At 42.7% G+C, this 19,192-nt stretch overlaps 2 protein-coding genes across 2 annotated transcripts in view; both read right to left on the bottom strand.

The window, feature by feature from the left end:
- RPS14 (ribosomal protein S14) overlaps window positions 1-19,192 on the bottom strand; it is a 520,685-nt gene that overhangs the window by 248,854 nt on the left and 252,639 nt on the right. The window lies entirely within an intron of this gene.
- On the bottom strand, window positions 1,328-11,976 carry RBM22 (RNA binding motif protein 22). Its single transcript, XM_050793684.1, has 11 exons — window positions 11,805-11,976; window positions 11,316-11,369; window positions 10,104-10,133; window positions 9,364-9,496; window positions 7,321-7,421; window positions 7,063-7,235; window positions 6,036-6,236; window positions 4,605-4,769; window positions 3,753-3,841; window positions 3,431-3,562; window positions 1,328-2,413 (listed from the first exon to the last, which is right to left on the bottom strand). The coding sequence occupies exons 1-11, from the start codon at window positions 11,856-11,858 to the stop codon at window positions 2,283-2,285; spliced, it is 1,263 nt and encodes a 420-aa protein (XP_050649641.1). The 5' UTR covers window positions 11,859-11,976; the 3' UTR covers window positions 1,328-2,282.

Below are 19,192 nucleotides of genomic sequence, written 5' to 3'. Positions count from 1 at the left end.
TTATTTATGATGAATAGCTATTCTATACTTAATTTTTTTTAAAAAAGATCCATAACCAGACTGCACAAAAATTAGAATCTCCTCCTCCCCAAGAAAGCAACGTTAGAATACACAATTGGACAGGCATGTATGTATGTATGCATGTATATGTGGAGATGTAAATCATTGAATCTAGCAGTTATTAAAATGCTATCCATAAGATTCACATCTCATTTACAAATTGGCTAAAAATCCTTTACATGCTCAAAAGCAGGCAATCAAAAAAGACCCAAAAGGGTACAAAAATACTTGGAAGTATCCTACATTGCTTCACATTTGACATTACTAGCAATAAAATGAAAATTTCTAAGTATAGATTTTTAAATCTTAAAAAAAAAAAGGCAATTTAAGTTCTCTAGAGAAAAACAAAAATTCTGCAAATCTAAAACAGGGTGCCATATGGGGCATGTCCTTCTTGGAAGTAAACATTTTAGATAAAAGTAGCATAAAATTGGCTTAAGGAAATGGCCAGGCACAGTGGCTCACGCCTGTTATCCCAGCACTTTGGGAGGTTGAGGTGGATCACGAGGTCAGGAGATGGAGACCATCCTGGCCAACATGGTGAAACCGCATCTCTACTGAATATATAAAAATTAGCTAGGTGTGGTGGCGCATGCCTGTAATTCCAGCTACTCAGGAGGCTGAGGCAGGAGAATCGCTTAAACCCAGGAGGCACCCAGGAGGTAGAGGTTGCAGTGAGCTGAGATCACACCACTGCACTCCAGCCTAGTGACAGAGCAGGACTCCATCTCAAAAAAAAAAAGTTGCCTTAGCAAAAATGAATTTATAATAAATGTTTCCTTTTAAAATGACTTGCCTAAGGATGACCTTTTAAATTTTATTTTTTAGAGACAGGATCTCACCATGTTGCCCAGGTTGGCCTTGAACTGCTGGCCTCAAGCAATCCTCCCACCTCAGCCTCTTAAGTAGCTGGCACTATCAGCATGCACCCAGCTGGGTGACTTCTTAAAGTTACCCTTTATCAACCACCATACACCAGGATCTATGCTAAGTGTTTCTGTGCACTATCTTATTTCAACCTCACAATCACCCTTTGAAGTAAGTACTAAAAAGGTCTGGGCCTTTTAAATCTAACCCAGGAATAGGCTGAGGTAAAAAAATAATAAAATAAGTAAATCATCATGGAATGGATATAATCAAAAGTCTAAAGCAACATTTAAAAAATTTACAATATATAACTCATTTCTATTAAATAACTTCCACTGACCTCGAGTTCAGCTACCAAAGGATAAAGAGGAATCTAGAAATAAACCCATGACAACATTTCAAAAATTGACCCGTTTTAATTATTTAAAAACAAAAACACATCAAATTTCCTTTACCATCTACAATTCAGTTATATCCAAACACTCTAAGACCAAACAGAAGCAGGGATGACAATGAGACACTGAAGACACACGAAGGTGAATGCTGACGACTATCAGAGTCCCAGCAGGAGGTCACAAGTCTTTCATTCACACGCTCCAATGCTTTTCATTTGTTAAAGAACGTGTTTTACAGGAAGTTCTTTACAGTAATTTCATGCCAGACACCAGGTTTCTTCAATGGTACACAGCTCCATTAAATTTGTTTCCATCCAGTTGACAGGAATAAAAAGGAATTTTTAGTTTTGTCTTTTTTTTGGGCCGTAGAGACTTAAAATGGTCAGATTCCTTTAGGAATAAACGAGGAAAAGGAGAGGAAAGAAAAGATCTGGGCTGTGCTGGTGCTGGTTTCTACTCATCTTTCTGAGGGTGTGACTTCCAAAGAGTTAAATCACACTTAGGCCACTCCAATGATTAGTACTAGTTATCTTTTTTTTTAACAGGATGAAAAGGAAAATACTCAATGGACATAAAAATGGTCAAAGGTTTTTTTACCGCAGGTCAATTATTCCCCCGCCCAAAAAATATACAAAATGAACATATAATTGGGATGGTAACTCTGCTGGACATTCCAATTCACTCATCTGCTTGTCCCCCACACAGGTAAGGGGAACAGGCATTAGGCTTTATTAGTCGTGTTATAGCAGTAACCAGATGTGTTAACGGCAGCTTATTTACGGTCCATCGATCCTTTGAACATGTGTAGGAAAGCATGGCTGTCAGTCTCCGAATGCCCACATCTGAGCACATTCAGCTACCATGGAAACTACAAGGGAAGGACAAATATATTTATTCCAAGATTTACTGGGAGTTTTAAGTGCCCTTTCTTCCACAGAGCCCCAGAGTGGTGACAAGGTGCTAGGGGCTGCTGTGTTTCCCAGCGTGAGCTCCCATCCTCTGAGGGTCCTGAGAAGGATAGTGGATTGGTCCTGGAGCCCTCATGAAAGGAGGGGGTGGTCCCATTGGGTGAAACATGTGTGGCCCAAAACCTGCAGATACGAGAGAACAAATGTGTTAGGCTTGCAGTTTCCTTGATAACCTTTCAAACCTCTCAATCTTGCTAAGGTTAAAACCATCTACACATAAATCAAGGTTGACACGGGGCTTAAGCAAATGTCAGTTCACAAAACTTGCTTCCACCTGTTATTTCCTTGGTTTTAGAAACCTTTCCCCGCCAAGTCCAAAAAACTCCAGAGCACACAAGGTATCGCCTAGTATGTCGTCTGAGTCTCTGCTATGTATCCAACACGCCAAATCCTACCAGACAGGAGTCAGTCAGGATTTGGGAGATAAGGAAGAAATCAGGCTGATGGCAAGACTGTGTCATCATTAACCTTAATGCCTGACACCAGAATGGAGGGGGTTCAGAAACCAGATTCACTTCAGAGTATGGGCTCTCTGCCACAGGAGAACTGGCTACCTGTGATTTCCTTCCACTGTTAACGCTGTCTAGAGCAGTGCTATACAAAGTGCCAGTCTTCCACCTATTTCTGGCCACTGAAAAGACAAAGAGCTTGAGTCAGAATGTAAATCATATGATCAGGCAGAGTTTAGTTCATCTGACAGTTTTTTTGGTAACAAGACTTTCTCAATGAAGGAAGGGGTTCACTGATTTACATTTCGGCACAAGCTCCTGATCTGGTGGCAGACAGATGATAAACACTTTGTAAAATGACACCCACTCACAGCCCACACTGAGCAATAGTGCTCTAGGGCATCCATTAGCATTCAGTTTAGAAAAGGGAACAAATTGGTGATAGATCTTTGTAATCTAATAATCTTACTCTGATGACACATATACTCGGATCTTTAGAAAACTGGCCCCTTTCTTCTCCTTGGCAGAGCAGGAGAAAAAAAAATATCAGAAATCCCAACAGATCAACTTTACTTATAGACTTCTACAGAGCAAACTCACAGGATTTGGACGTGTTGAACGTGATGGTGACGTTTATGAGACAGAACTTTCACAAGGATTTCTCTGGGCTAAGAAGGAAGATGGAAGTTACCTGGGGGAGGAGGTGGAGCAATACCAGGGGGCGGTGGCAGAGCAATGTTCACCACAGCTGGAGGACCACTTGGGGGCAAGTTGAAGTAGTTGGCAGAGGCTTCTTCTTCTGCCGCAGGAGGAGGAGGAAGAGCTGGAGGAGAGAACATAGTCAACACATAGAGGGGAGAACAATTGTGCAACAGTTTTTACCACCTTTACATTCTCAGAGGTCCTACTGGGAGAGCAGAGTGGCAACGAGAACAAGACCTGGGTCCCGTCTTCCAAAATAGGAACATCAGGGCAGACGGAGCTTCTGAAGTCAGCAGGAAGTCTGCACTCACCTCCTGGCAATCCTGGAACAGGTTCTAGTTTGATCCCAGAGTCTGTAGTTCCGTCTTTCTCTTTTTCTTTTCCTCTGGCTGCTTGGGATCTGGGAAACACACATGCATACAGTCGGCACTTTGGCCCACCTTATCTCACACGTCTGCTTCCTAAATTCCTCAGTCCAATGGAGTTCCTTTGCCCTACCTCCTCCTCAGCACACACTTTTCCCATAAATGCCACTGTGCACAGTGAATAAGAGCAAAGGTTTTGACACCAGAAAAGACCTGGGTTCAAAACCTGCTAGAACTATCATAAGGACCAGAAGAGGCAACACATACATGTTTAGCACTGTGCTTACCACATAGGGAGCTCTCCACAAAGGCAGATGCTGCTATTAGCCATCTCTTCCCTGGTTCCAAGTCGGAGACATGTTCCCCCTTTGAACTGAGTCTTTCACCTGTGTCTCTCTTATGCAATCATCACTTTTAAACTTAAAATAGCGATTCTTGTTTTATCTTCTCCATTGGACAATCAGCCTCCAAAGGCAGAATCTAGGTCTAATTCATTTATAAACCCTGAAACTCACCTTTCATGCCCTGGCTATTATACCTGGCCTATAATAGCTAGTCACAAAAACATGAACCTTCAAAGGAGCAGATTATACAACAAACCCCTGAATACATTTCCAAAGCAGGGTTCTCCCAACATCCACAGGAATCAAGTATCAAACAGAGAGTGACTTTTGAAAGATCTCTTTAAAGATCCTGTTCATTTAAGCCTGTTAACCAATAGCCTCCTAGTCTCCAGACAATGACATAGTTTCTTAAAAATGTGAGCAAAATGTCACTTAAAAATAGTTTAATTCTCACCTTCCCCATTTCACATTCAGTCTGCGCCCATTTACAATCAACTTATTAAAGGACTTCTCAGCAGCCACTTCTGCAGCTTGCCTTGTGGCAAACTGGATGAAAGCACACTGCTGTCTCTGCACAACAGTGATCGTCCGGATCTCTCCAAACTGGTAGAAATGATTTCTGAAGGGATACAGGCAGGAAAAAAATGAAAATGGGAGTGAACAAAGATGTTCCCAAGAGACTGAAAATGGATTAACTTTCAGTGACACACCACTAGGCAGGTGGGCCCCAAGGTTATCTACCTAACTACCCTCAGGTCTTCCCTCCCATATCTTGTCCTAATGTGGGTGCTGCTTATTGAGAGAAGGAAAGAAAAATGAGTAAATAAAGGTTCTCAAACATCTCAGGGTTTTTTCCCCATGGAGGAAAGGGAGTTCTAATAGGTTCCTTAAAGTTCCTAAATCCTAGATAAGGGGTTGGCAAACTACAGCTCTCAAGGCCCATGAGCCAAGAGTGTTTAAAACAAGAATATGTGATAGAGACTGCATGTGGCCCACAATGCCTAAAATATTCACTATCCAGCCTCTTACAGCAAAAGTCTGCCAACCCCTGGGGGTTGTCTAGCTCACTCAGATAGGGTTTAACGGAGACAGGCTACCAAGGGCAGGTTATAAACTTACAGGAGTTTCTTCTCCACTTTATCTCTTTGGAAGAGGTAATTTCCATTACTATCTGCCCAGATGTCTCATCTAGCCAAGCATAATACAAGCCAAAAATAATACAAATGTATCAAATGCCAGTCTCTTTAAAAAGCCAACAATTTAAACCATAAGAGTTTTATCATCACAAAGCTCTCCCTCCTCTACATAATTAATCATACTTGGATGCGTGCCATCCTTTAAAACCTGGCTGTTAGGTCAAATAGAATTCTGTGTCATTATTACCATACGCCAGGATGGATAAGCACTTTTTGTGCTTTGGTTTTGAGATAGGGTCTCACTCTGTTGCTTAAGCTAGAGTGCAGTGGCGCAATCACAGCTCACTGTAACCTTGATCTCCCAAGCTCAAGCCATCCTCCTGCCTCAGTCTCCCAAACAGCTGGGACTACAGGCACAAGCCACCACACCCGGCTAATTTTTTTGATTTGTTAAGAGGGATGGGGTCTCACTATGTTGCTCAGGTTGGTCTCAAACTCCTCAGCTCAAGAGATCCTCCCAAAGTGTTGAGATTACAGGCATGAGGCACTGTGCCCAGCCAGATAAGCACATTATTACTGTGGCACCATAAAGGACAATTTTACAAAAATTCCAGTCAGCATGATACTAACAGTAGAGAGACTAAAGAAAAATGGATTTTGTACAGAATGATCATCCTTGCAGTTTTTGCAAATAAATTATCCCAGGGCAGTTAAAGGCAAAAATAACTCTTTAACTTATACCCACAAACCTTAAATCTGTCTCAGTAATGGTATCACCTAGACCACCAACATATAGTGTAGTGATAGTTTTATCCTCTGGTGGGTCCAGCCGAGGCATTGTTGAAGCCCGCTTTAGAAGCTTGTCAGCTACAGGATCATTGATTCCGTAATATCGATCTTTAATATTCTGATCAGCAAGGGGGTCATCTGGATCTGTAGGCTTCTCATGTCTATGATTCAAGAAAAAAACAAGGCATAAAGGTGAAACAAAGGTGAAAAAATGGTATCTTCCAAGAATAGCTACATATTAAAGTCCTAGATACACATTCTGAAGTGCCTTTTGAACTAGAAACTATGGTTTCTACCAAAATACAATTACCAAAATAGACCTAATACCAAGAGATTTACTGTATGACAAAAGGAATTCCTAGCCTCCTAAAAGCCATTAGGCCATCTAGGATGCCAAACTTTCCTTATAAATAAAAACTCTTGACATGATCCGCCCCCTCCTGCCCCCTAGAAAGGGACACATGATTACCCCTCTCTAGGTCAATGATTCTTAACACATTTGGGGTATTGTATTCCACTGAGAATCTGATTAAAGCTATGGACCTAGCTCCAGAGAAAGCACATATATTATTTTTTAGGGGGTAGGGTTAACTAATCCCAAATTTAAGAACTCCTAATACAGATGCTTGGCAGTCTTAACCAAAACATACACACCCTTTAGTAGTCTGACCTTACTTTGACTTCAACTATACATTGAGAATCAAGTGTTTAAATCATGGCAGTGAAGATGTACTTCTCAGGTAGAAATGTTTAAGGCCAGCATCCATATTGTATGGCATAGCAATTTAGTTTCCAAGGCTCAGTTGTAAGTAAAAACTACAATTTATTCATGCTCTTCTAAATTTCATAGTTCTAAGACATCAGATACACCACATTGGTTGTATGACCTTTAGATTTTAAAGCAGAAACAGTTTAAGCTAGCACCTCCCATTTCTTAGATGAGAAATCATCTGAAAGCAAATACTGAAAATGAGGCTCGGCTCTTGCCTGTATGGACATTCCTCTCCTCTCTTACACTCTCCTTTCACCCAGAAGGAGCAAATGTGGGGTCGATTCCTTTTGTAGTAGGGTGTGGTCCGGGCCAGTTTGAGCAGCATGTCACTGGTAGATGTGGCTTTCCCCAGCATGCCAACTGGCCGTGTTCCATCAGAGTTAGAAATCTAAGTGAGGATGACAAATTCAAAAGATAAATTATGCAGACTGTGTCAATTCATTAGGATTTTTACCCAAAAAGTAGCAGCATACCTCTCTCTCCATATTCTGTGTATAGTACTCTTTGTTGACATCTGACTTTGGCATGTCATCTTTAAAAGATAATCCTGCGTCACGAACCTGGATGGGCAGACCTGGTACAAAAAAAGAGGAGAGAGACCTCAGATGTATTTTAAAACATATCCATACTAACCATGCACACAGAATACATCACCTTTCCCTTCCCCTCCTTCCTATTTAGTACCAGAGACCTTACTATGTTTCTATTCAAACTCTTTAGCACCATCAGGTTACTTCTGCTACACAGCATGCTAAGAAATTGTCCAAATTCCTGAGCTGTCAGGAAATTTGATGAAATCAATGTTTTAGAAAACCTTTTAGGCTGGGTGTGGTGGCTCAGGCCTGTAATACTAGCACTCTGGAAGGCTGGGGCTGACGAACAGCTTGAATCCAGGAGTTCAAGACCAGTCTGGTCAACATAGTGAAGCCCCATTTCTACAAAAAATACAAAAATTAGCTGGGTGTGGTGGTGTGCACCTGTAGTCCTAGCTACTCAGGAGGCTGAGGTGGATCACCTGAACTTGGAAAGGTTAAGACTGCAGTGAGCTGTGATCATGCCACTGCACTCCAGCCTGGGCAACAGTGAGACCCTGTCTCAAAAACAAAAACAAAAAAATTATAAAAGAAAATTTTTAGATGAACAAACTGTGCCCATGGTCATATTCAACTTGTAAATTAGTAACACACCTACTTTTTATTACAACATGATTTACCTAAAGTAAATGTAAAAGTGGTTTCTTTGGTTAGTCCTACAGATCATCTGGATAGTCACAGTCATGTAAGGGTCACTGTACTCCAGGACCAGACACCTCCTTAACAAACATATAAATAATATTACATAAAATGTGGCCAGAACTCTGACGAGAAGAGTAACTCTAATGAACTTAACATACATAAACTCATATATATTTTCCCTTTCCTTTAATAGTAGAAACTCTTGTTGAAAAATTATCTTTCTGAAAAACAGTCACCTACTGTTTAGAAAAAAAAAATACTCCCAAAAGCAGTTACTCTGAAACAGTAGCAATGTATCAGTTCTCACAACACAATTGAGACAAAAGTCTAAAGCACAATTAGGCTGGCTGTGGTGGCTCTGGGAGGCCAAGGTGGGAGGACTGCTTGAGGCCAGGAGTTCAAAACCAGCCTGGGCAAAATAGTGACACACACACACACACACACACACACACACACGTGCACTGGGTGTGGTGGTATACCAGGAGGCAGAGGCAGAGGCATACCAGGAGGCAGAAGGCGTGAGCCCAGGAGTTCAAAGTTGTAGTGAGCTGTGATCACACCACTGTACTCTAGCCTGGGTGACAAAGTGAGACCCCAACTCAAAAAATAAAATAAAATAAAGCACAATTACCCTGTGAGCTTCTGGTTGGCATGGTGGAAAAAAGCTCTGGATCAAGAAAGAAGCCTAAGGCAAATAAATTATCTGTCATAGGATCAATGCCTTTTACCTCACTTGGGCTGCAGAGATAAAGGTTTAGGCCACTTTTTTTTTTTTTGAGACGGAGTCTTGCTCTGTCGCCCAGGCTGGGGTGCAGTGGCCGGATCTCAGCTTACTGCAAGCTCCGCCTCCCAGGTTTACGCCATTCTCCTGCCTTAGCCTCCCGAGTAGCTGGGACTACGGGCGCCCGCCAGCTCGCCCTGCTAGTTTTTTGTATTTTTTAGTAGAGATGGGGCTTCACCGTGTTAGCCAGGATGGTTTCGATCTCCTGACCTCGCGATCCGCCCGTCTCGGCCTCCCAAAGTGCTGGGATTACAGGCTTGAGCCACCGCGCCCAGCCTAGGCCACTTTTGATTAATTCCCAAATTTTCCTTAAGTTCCTACTATTGTTCAGGACTCTAGAACAGACTAATTATGGTTCTTTTCCTGGGAAAAGCAGACCACAGCAGACATTCCAAAGTGAAATCAGAACCAGAGCTAGGGTGAGAAGTGGGAGACAAAAGACTGGCTTGTAGTTTTAGGCACCTGCACACTTTCAGATCTATTGGACAGGTCAAGCATACCATACTCTAGGTCTAAGAGGCAGGTCTGACAGACATTCTTCAATTTACTGCAGGTTTGGCACACTTCAGTCTTCTTGAAACGCATGCGGACTCCAGGGCACCAGCGAAACACGGTGAATGGCCTGGCACAGATCTGGAACACAAAACAAGAGCCACAGAATGTTAATGGCCCTGATCTGGGCAATCTGGAGCTCTGATAACAATGAGGCATTCAAAAAAGGATCCCTGAATGTAGGGTTTAGAAGAGACCTTAGCAACCATCTAGTTGATTTGATGTTTCAATACAATTTTCAGCATCCTTCTCCAGCAAAAATTCAGAGTACAGAAATGAAATAGCCAAAAGGTCAAAGTTCTTCCCATCCTAGAGGTAAGCACCAATAATAATCTGAACCTTAATCTTTTTTAGGGGGAGTGGGGAGTGTCATAAAATTTTTTGAGAATCTTCTGACAGGGATGACCTTCCTCCTCAGCTAAAATGCTCATGTGGACAGTCATATACCACCTGGTATACAAACTCCTTCAATGCCCATCCACTGACATTAGAATCTCTACATCAGAGGGTTCATTTTCTTACCTCCCACATAAATAGTTGCCAGCCAATGAATATATCAGTAATACATAAAAAGTTGTATGGCACTGATTTTTACTGGAAGACCTCAAAACTTAGTAAGCTGAAGGCTAATTTGGTAGAGAAAAGAAAAATGAAACAGAAATCATTACTCTTTAACAGACATACTTACTTTGCATTCCTTCCCATACTTTTCTTTGGTCTATAATAGAAAAAAAAAAGAAAAGAACTGGAGTTACAGAAAGAAAAAAGCCAGGTGTCTACTATTTCCTTAAACATAACCCAAGAAATGTGTCTGGAAATCCCTGGCATCCTAGAGAGAGAGAAAAACAACAACAACAACAACAAAAACCAAAACCCAAACTTTTTTGGGAAGAGGGTAGGAAACATACTATAACAACATATTGTAAGTTATAACATCTCAAGAGTATACGGATCTGGGCCAGGTGGCAGCGGCTCACGCCTGTAATCCCAACACTTTGAGAGGCCAAGGTGGAAGGATCGCTTGAGCCCAGGAGTTCCAGACCAGCCTGGGCAACATAGCAAGACGCTGTCTCCACAGGAAAAAAAAAAAATAGAGTATATGCATCTAATACTAGGTAACTGAGTGTCTTTCCACAGCCACAACTCCTAGGTTCATTTTTGGCTCCCAAGTTCACTCCCAAGAACTAACATTCCTAATGGTTTCCACAATCCCTAAATCAGAGAGGATACAGCTATGGCCCGCCCACTTTACAAAGTTTAGTCAAAAGGTAGCTACTGTAGACTTGACCTGTGCCAATGCCCGGAATATAGTAAATGTTCTGTTTAAACAGAACTATTCAAGCATCTTGAACCATTCAAACATCTTGAACATACTAATATATCAACATCTCTACGACTACACAATAATACAGCCCTAACCTAATTATTGTTAACTGGTTCTAATTTTACCCTTGTTTATAAGAAACGGGGAATGCTTAAAGAGATAAAGTACACTGGCCAAAAGGCATTTGACCAGGAGTCAGGAAACCTAGTTTTTAGTTCTGGTTCTCCTCCTATCATGCTGACATTCCTACAGCCAGAATATCTGAACTTGAATCCCAGCTCCATTCATTACTATTGTATGAAAAGACACAAACGCTCTCACCTTCTGGTCAACAGACCTATTTCCTGGGTAAATGCTCAACAAATACTAGCTATCATGATTACCCCTACATCACAGGAGTGTTACCGGATTCGTAAGTAAGAGAATACACATGACAGTTCTTTGCAAGTCGTCCAGCACTTTGGGTTAGTAAAACAGCATCATTTTTTCTGCTTGTCTAAGAGAAACACTTCACAGTGTGCAAGTACCACAACACTGACAGGACATGAATAACTCGTTTCACACGCGATCACTCACCATTCGGATATATGGGTTTTCTCCAAGACATGTCTGGCACAGAATGGGGAAGTCCTGGTGAAAATGGGAAATCTGGTTGAGGACCACCTTCCGAAGACCCTGACACCTCAGTGACACTTGGGGCGGCGAGGGGGCGGGAAGCCAGGGTGGGGAACAAGGTACCGCAGGAACCCGAAGTCCATCACGACCCGATCGCGGGAGGGGGCGCTGTCTGCACTTCCGGCAGGCGGCGGGAGAAAAGAAAACCAGCTCGAATAGGCTGGAGGGGGCAGGGATGGAAAGGGCGCTGGTCCCGGGACCCTGGCTAAGCCCCCGCCCTTCAAGCCCGCAAGAGGATCGCCCTCCGGCCTCCTGCTCCGGCCAAAGCTAGGCCACCGCCTTGGCTCCTCCCCGGAATTCCTTCGGCCGCGCCGCAGGCCTTGTCCTGCGAGCTTGCAAGGTGCGCGGCTTCGCCTCCTCCTTCCATCCTCCTCCGGCAGGAACACTCACCGCATCCTCCCAGTTCTGCCTGTTGTAGGTGTTGGAACCCAGAGAGGTCGCCATCTTGAGAGCGTCCGGAGGCAGCTGTAGCTTCCGAGTTGGGAGAGAGGACCGCCACAATCCCGTCAAGCCCCGAGGCTAGCGCCGGGCTAGTCGGCGTCTTAATTACGCGTCCAGTGCCTCTTCCGGGGCGGAGCCTTGCGTCATGACGTTGCCCGCTCTTGGAATTTCTAAGCTTAACAATCCGGGTCCTGTTATATTGTACCTGGATGCTTCCTTTGAGTTTTTACCTGCTTGGAAAGAAGGGCCACACGTGCAGCTGATTTATTTAAAAATTGGGCGAAAGAATAAAGTAAGACGTAATGCATAAGAGGCTGGGATTAAAACAGCGTTCCCTACCATTGAGGCGCTTATTATGCCAAATGCTGGGCGAACGTCTTGTGGTTCCAGTGTCTCATTTGTTCTCATAACTTCTCTGTAGGGCTGTCAGATTCTTATTCATTCTCTCTCTCTCTCTCTCTCTCTCTCTCTTTCTCTCTCTCTCTCATTACAGAACGTCTAAAGTTGAGTTTCAGATTAACAGCGAATCGCTTTTTAATTATAAATATATTTGGTACCTACTTGTACTAAAGTAGGATTCGTGGTTGGTCTGAAAGTCGCATCACTTAACCAATCTTCCTGTATTTTATCTGGTAACTCTACCCTGTAGGCAAGTATGATGATCCTTCTTTTATAGAAAAGAAAACAGGTTTAGAGCGATTAATCTCTCCTGATTTAGCTCCTAGTTGTGGAGCTAAAAAGTGGTGAAGCCACAAATTCAAAGACATTAGTACTGTTTCATTTCCAGCTTCTGAAATGACAAGGGCCTTATGAATAAACATATGCATTATTTGATTTTTGGAATAACTTGTAACCACTCCGCCAATATTTTATGAGTTTCAAGCCATTCTGGTACCACTTTCATACTTAACGGGTCATCAAACTACCTAACATATTTATTTAAATCACCTCAGGAAAAAAAGGTTGATTTAAAGTATAACTTCACATAAATTTTTATCCTTTTTAGTTTTGAATTTTTTACATACATTCACTACAGTCAAATATGGAATTGTCTATCATCCCCAAAGTTCCCTTGTTTCTGTAGTTAATCCACTTATTCCCATACTCAAACCATGGCAATCACTAATTTGTGTTCTGTCCCTAGTTTTGCCTTTTCCAGAATGTCATATAAATGGAATCCTACATAGCCTTTTGGATCTGATTTTTTTCACTTAGTATTTTGAGTTGAGATTTCATCCATATTGTTACATGTATCAATAATTTCTTCTTTTGTATTACTGAGTAGAATTCCATTGTATGGATATATCATACAATTCACTTGTCAGTTGCTGGACATTTGGGTTGTTCCCAGATTTTAGTGAATATAAATAAAACCATTATAAACATTGACATACAGATCGTTGTATGGACATCGGTTTTCATTTTGCTTGTGTAAATACCTTAGAGTGAGATTATTTGTTCATATGGTAAGTATATCTTTGCCTTTATAAGAAAGTCCTTGCGTTTATCTGAGCTTCTTGGATCTGTGATTTGTTGTCTTTTATTATATTTGGAAAATTCTCAAGTATCATCTCTTCAGTCTTCTGCCTGGTTTCTACATCTGTGACTCCAATTTCACGTGTCTTGTGAGGAATGCAAGGTCAGAAATAACAGAGTCCACATACATTTGTGTTTTTCCACAATGTCAGACTTTTACTGATGCTATTTCAATCAAAAAAGCCACGAACTATGTTGAGTTTCCAAGAAAACAATTCTCCTTAGTACTTGCCACTCACTGAGCACTCAGAGCCTTGGACACACAGGCTCAAGGCACTCCTTAGGTCAATAAATATTGCAAAGCATGCATAATAGTATACTTATTCCTCATATAAATATTACAGAGTGAACATTCCACAAACAAAATAACATTTAACATTAAGAGAAAAGGGATAGGAGCCCTTTCTCCTTTAAGTTTGGAGCTCTCAAAATCATCTCGTTGCCTCCCTTTTTCCTTCTTTCCTCCCCCAATTTTTTTTTTTAAATCTTTGTGGGACATGACTTCTAGGAATTAGCCTTCCTAGCAACATGGGACATGACTTCCTAGGAATGAGCCTTCCTAGCAACGTGGGACCTGAATTTCCTGGAATAAACCATCCTAGCGACAAGAAACCAGCTCAAAAAAGGAGGAAAAAGCAACCTGAGGCCAGGAACACACACTCCTTTTAAAATGCTTTCTCCAAAAGATTTTAAAGAAAAAAAGGAGGAAATGTGAAAGGAAATTAAATCTTGGGACCCCGTACTCATTAAGCCAAAGGGAAAAGTCCAGCTGGGAAGTGGGTCACGCAAACCTGCCTCCCGCTTTTGGTTCCTAAATAAGATGGCTACAAGATGGAAAGCTACATGCCTCCCCCATATTTTGCCCACAAGGAAATTCCTAGTGAGGAATTTTACTTTCCTGGAAAGGAACAAAGAAAAGAGAAGAAAAAATATATATAGGGACTAGGCCAGATTTATAGCAATAAAAGGAAAGCAAACCTGGAAGCTGGGTCAGGCTATATTACTGCCTCCTCAATTAAAGCAATTCTCTGGGCAATCATTACCTTAGCCCTTTTGGTTGCACATTGACTTATTTGCAGACACATACTATAACAACATTGTAAGCAGAAACAGGACAGAACATAAATTATTATCCCTCCTATTATAAGCAATAGCTTCTGCTACTAAATTCCCCAGAATCCAAACCAACCACTCAAGCAATGGATTAGTGAGGGTTTTGTATCTGACAGTTGGTTATCTGGGTTTTTGTATCAGTCATAAGTCAGGTATGTTCTTCGATTCATCTGGAATATACACACAACGTTGTTTTTATGATGGCACAGGTTCCCTTGTGCTGCCGTGAGTATACCTAAAGCCATATAGTTCTGCAGCACAGCTTTCCTCATAAGCATGACCTCATTGCTTAGCAAAGAGGTACTCATGCAGCTACCATTTAGGGCCTTTGGGTGTAATTCGATAAAGCCTCTATATGCCATATAACATCTTCAATACCTATCTGTGGTACAAAGATTGAAGCTAAGTGATCATACCACTGGAATACTGAACGTGTCCAGTGAGATTGTAAATGAAAAGGGTTTGCTGGTTCTGGAAGGGTCTGAATTACTGGGCAACATATGGGGGAGGCACGTAGCTTTTCATCTTGTAGCTATTTAGGAACCAAAAGCAGAAGACAGGTTTGTGTTACCCAGTTCCCAGCTCAACTTTTCCCTTTGGCTTAATGAGTTTGGGGTCCCAAGATTTAATTTCCTTTCACAATATATATTGTCCATATTTTCTTTCTCTTTTGTTCGAGATGGGGGTTTCACTTTGTCACCCAGGCATGATCATAGCTCACTGTTACCTAGAATTCCTGGGTTCAAGGGATCCTCCAGCCTTAGCCTCCCAAGTAGCTGGGACCATAGAAGCAGGCCACGGTGCCCAGCTAATTTGTAACTTTTTTGTAGAGACGGGTCTCACCATGTAGCCCAAGCTGGTCTCGGAACTCCTGGGCTCAAGTGATTCTCCAGCCTTGGCCTCCCAAAGTGCTGGGATTACAAGTGTGAGCCATGGCACCTGGCTCCATATTTTCCACTAGTTTTAACATTGTAGGGGCCAACAGAAAAGTTCCCCTTTCCCCTCTTAAGATTCACTGAAAATTAACTAGCAAAAGACAGATTAATAGGAGAAAAGGCATACAAATTTATTTGATCATAGTTTTACATGACACAGGAGCCTTCAGAATGAAGACCCAAATGGGAAATTGTCCATTTATATGCTTAGGTTCAACAAAGTATGGACAGTTATGTAGAAATAGGATTGGATAAAAAGGGTACTGATTTAGTGCTAACAGACTGAGTGGGGAAACCCAGTGAGGCCTGTCTGTCTAGATTCTTGGTCTCGGCAGCATTCCTTCCTTCTGGGTATGGACAGGACCCTCTTTGGAATGGGTGTCTTATGACCTATGATCTAAAACAAGGTAGCTCAGATAATTTCTTTAGAGCCAGTTTTTACACAGAAAAGCAAGGGGGAAGTTATTTTTTATTTTTATTTTTTTTTGAGACAGAGTGTCACTGTGTCACCCAGGCTGGAGTACAATGGCGCCATCTCGGTTCACTGCAACCTCCGCCTCCCGGGTTCAAGTGATTCTCCTGCCTCAGCCTCCCGAGTAGCTAGGATTACAGGTGCGCGCCACCACGCCTGGCTAATTTTTGTATTTTTAGTAGAGACAGGGTTTCACCATGTTGGTCAGGCTGGTCTTGAACTCCTGACTTTGTGATCCACCTGCCTTTGCCTCCCAAAGTGCTGGGATTACAGGCGTGAGTCACTGCACCCAGCCTAGAGTAGTATTTTTACATTTTATGGCTGGCTTTGGGGAAAAGGGGTTCTCTCTATGACCCACCTTGAGGAAAAGGGATTCAGTGTCTGTGGCTAGGCTTGGGGAAGAATGAAGGGCCAGAGACAGGAAGGCAGAAGGTCAGAGAAACTTTTGCTTCTGAGGCTGCTTCAGAGCCTTAACTTGGGGTATCATTTTCTGAGCCCCAACATGTTAAAGTCTCTGTCCATTAGTTCAAACATCTGGGTCATTTCCACATACAGTCCTATAGATTGCTTTGTGAGGAATGTGTTTATTTTTGCTTTTTTGTGTGTCTCGATTCTTTATTGAATGCCAGTCATTGCTTACATATTTTCTTTTCTTTTTTTTTTTTTTTTTTGAGACAGGGTCTCACTCTCTCGCCCAGGCTGGAGTTAGTGGTGCAGTCTCAACTCACTGCAACCTCTGCCTCCTGGGTTCAAGCGATTCTCATGCTTCAGCCTCATGAGTAGCTGGGACTACAGGCCTGCACCACTACACCTGGCTAATTTTTGTACTTTTAGTAGAGATGGGGTTTCACCATGTCGGCCAGGCTGGTCTTGAACTCTTGGCCTCAAGTGATCTCCCTGCCTCAGCCTCCCAACATGCTGGGATTACAGGCGTGAGGCACCGTACCCGGCCGAGTCATTGCTTATATAACAGAAGAGAATGAGGTAAATCATATTAATGCTCGGTAATGGGCAAGTGTGTTCTGTTAGACCGTCTGCATGGGGTTTGGTCAATCTGGTCAGGAATCGAGCTGGGCTTGGGTTTTTTTGGTTTTTTTTGAGACGGAGTTTTGCTTTTGTTGCCCACACTGGAGTGCAATGGTGCGATCTTGGCTCACCGCAACCTCCACCTCCCGGGTTCAAGTGATTCTCCTGCCTCAGCCTTCTGAGTAGCTGGGATTACAGGCATGTGCCACCACACCTGACTAATTTTGTATTTTTAGTGGAGATGGGGTTTCTCCATGTTGGTCAGGCTGGTCTCAAACTCCTGGCCTCAGGTGATCCGCCTGCCTCAGCCTCCCAAAGTGTTGTGATTACAGGCATGAGCCACCGCACTTGGCCTGGGCTTGGGTTTTATTGCTATGGTTGCTTTCAGTGTACCACAGATTTCACCTACTCTAGCATTATTCTATATTGTAGGTTGGGGCTGAAGAACTCAAGTGTTCATGCTTCATCCTCAGCTTACAGCTGTCCTGCCTACCTGCACAGTGGTGGCTAACTTTCTAGGCCTTTGCCCATCCCCTAGAAATGGATGCTTGTTACTAGACACTTGGTAGGCTGGTAGTCGGGGAGAAGTAAAGGGATTCTCTGTTGCTCTAATTCAATTCAGCCTCAGTCTTCAGCAGGCCCTATGTGTTGGCCTTGGGAATACACCTTTTCTCAGCATTCTTGCCCCCCAAAACTGGGCAAGATCATTAAATGAGTGTAAAGAGGAAAGAAGTGTGAGAAATGAGATTTGGTATACTGCAAGGTTGGGAAGATGGGAAAGAACTAGCAAAGAATACGGAAGAAAACTTTCTAGCAGGGCAGACAGAAAACTGTTACTGAACGAAACTGGGGTCTGCTCACCCAGTGCCGCAAAGTCACTGACATCAGGCTAGTAGCAAGAGAAAAGTGAGGCATTTTATTGCAGGGCACCATGCAAGGAGAATTGCACAGACCATGCTTAAGACCCGAACTCTCAGATGGCTTAAAGGTATGGGCTTTTAAAGGCAGGGAAAGAGAGAGGTTACAGGCAAAGTCATAAATCAATACATAGAGACTATACATTGGTTTGATCTAAAACGGTGGGACATCTCAAAGCTGGGATGGGGGGTGGGCTCAAAGGTCTTAGGTGGATTCAAAGACTTTTTGATTTATGATTGGTTGAGGCAGTGAAGCTGTCTAAACTTGGGATCCACAGAAAATAATGTTAGCTCTGGCAGGTGGGCATGACTTCCTCCAGGCCCCTCAGGAAGCAACTCAGAACAATGAACAGTGGTTAGAGTTCAGTTCTGTTTCCCCTTATCTGAGGTTTAAATCTGTTTGGTGAGAGTGCAGGTTTCTGAAAAGTTGGGGACATATCTGATGTTACCCTTAGTTTCTATAGGGAACAAAACATCTCTGACTTCCTTGGCTATTGTTTTCAGCTACTATTACTTTCTTACTTATCAAGTTGCTCATTAACTTCTCTGGGCTAGCTAAGTGCCTAGAATCCCCTTGAAGGAACTCAAGATTTTCTTTTATTTCCATGCGTGGGGGGGCCCACAAGCCTCCTAAGAGGGGGTCTCTGCTCTGCCTTAAAACCAGGAGTGTTGTGTTCTGGAAACCAAGTAAAGCCTTTCAAGAAGGGAGAGAGAAACTGTCAGATCTACTGAAAAATTGCATAGTTAAGGACTGAGAACTGACCCCGTATTTAAGTGTGGCGATTGCTAGTGACCTTGACAAGAGCAGTTTTGACCAAGTGGTGGCGGTGACAGTCTAACTGGAATGGGTTCAGGTGAGAACGACAGAACTGGAAGGTCGAATTAGGGTGTTTTTGTTTTTTTTAAAAAAACTTTTACTTAAACAGAGACAAGGTCTCAATCTTGTCTCAAACTCCTGGCCTCAAATGATCCTCTCGCTTCAGCCTCCTAAAGCGCTGGGATTACAGGTGTGAGCAATCGTGCCCAGCCAGAGTTAGAGTTTTGCTGTAAAGGGAGTAGGGAAATGGAGTGGCAGCTGAAGAGGAGAGTGAGGCCAATTTCTTTTTTAAGATGAGAGAAATCACATGCTGATGGAAAAGGGAAGGGGAGAGCTGCCGATGCTGTCTGTGAATAGGTAAGAGGATGAGCTTGAGTGTTAAGAGGTGGGGCTGGGTTCAGACAGGAAGAGTATGAATAACTCATCTAAGTAAGAGGAGGGAAGGAAGAGTTATGAAGGTACAGATGAAGGCGGATGAGTGGCCACTGGTGGAGGCAGACCACTGTGTATATTGCAAAGGA

Source organism: Macaca thibetana, chromosome 6 (assembly GCF_024542745.1).
Source record: "Macaca thibetana thibetana isolate TM-01 chromosome 6, ASM2454274v1, whole genome shotgun sequence".
Classification (NCBI taxonomy): domain Eukaryota; kingdom Metazoa; phylum Chordata; class Mammalia; order Primates; family Cercopithecidae; genus Macaca; species Macaca thibetana.
Note: the sequence above shows the minus strand (reverse complement) of the source record. Positions and strands in the feature narration are given on the sequence as shown.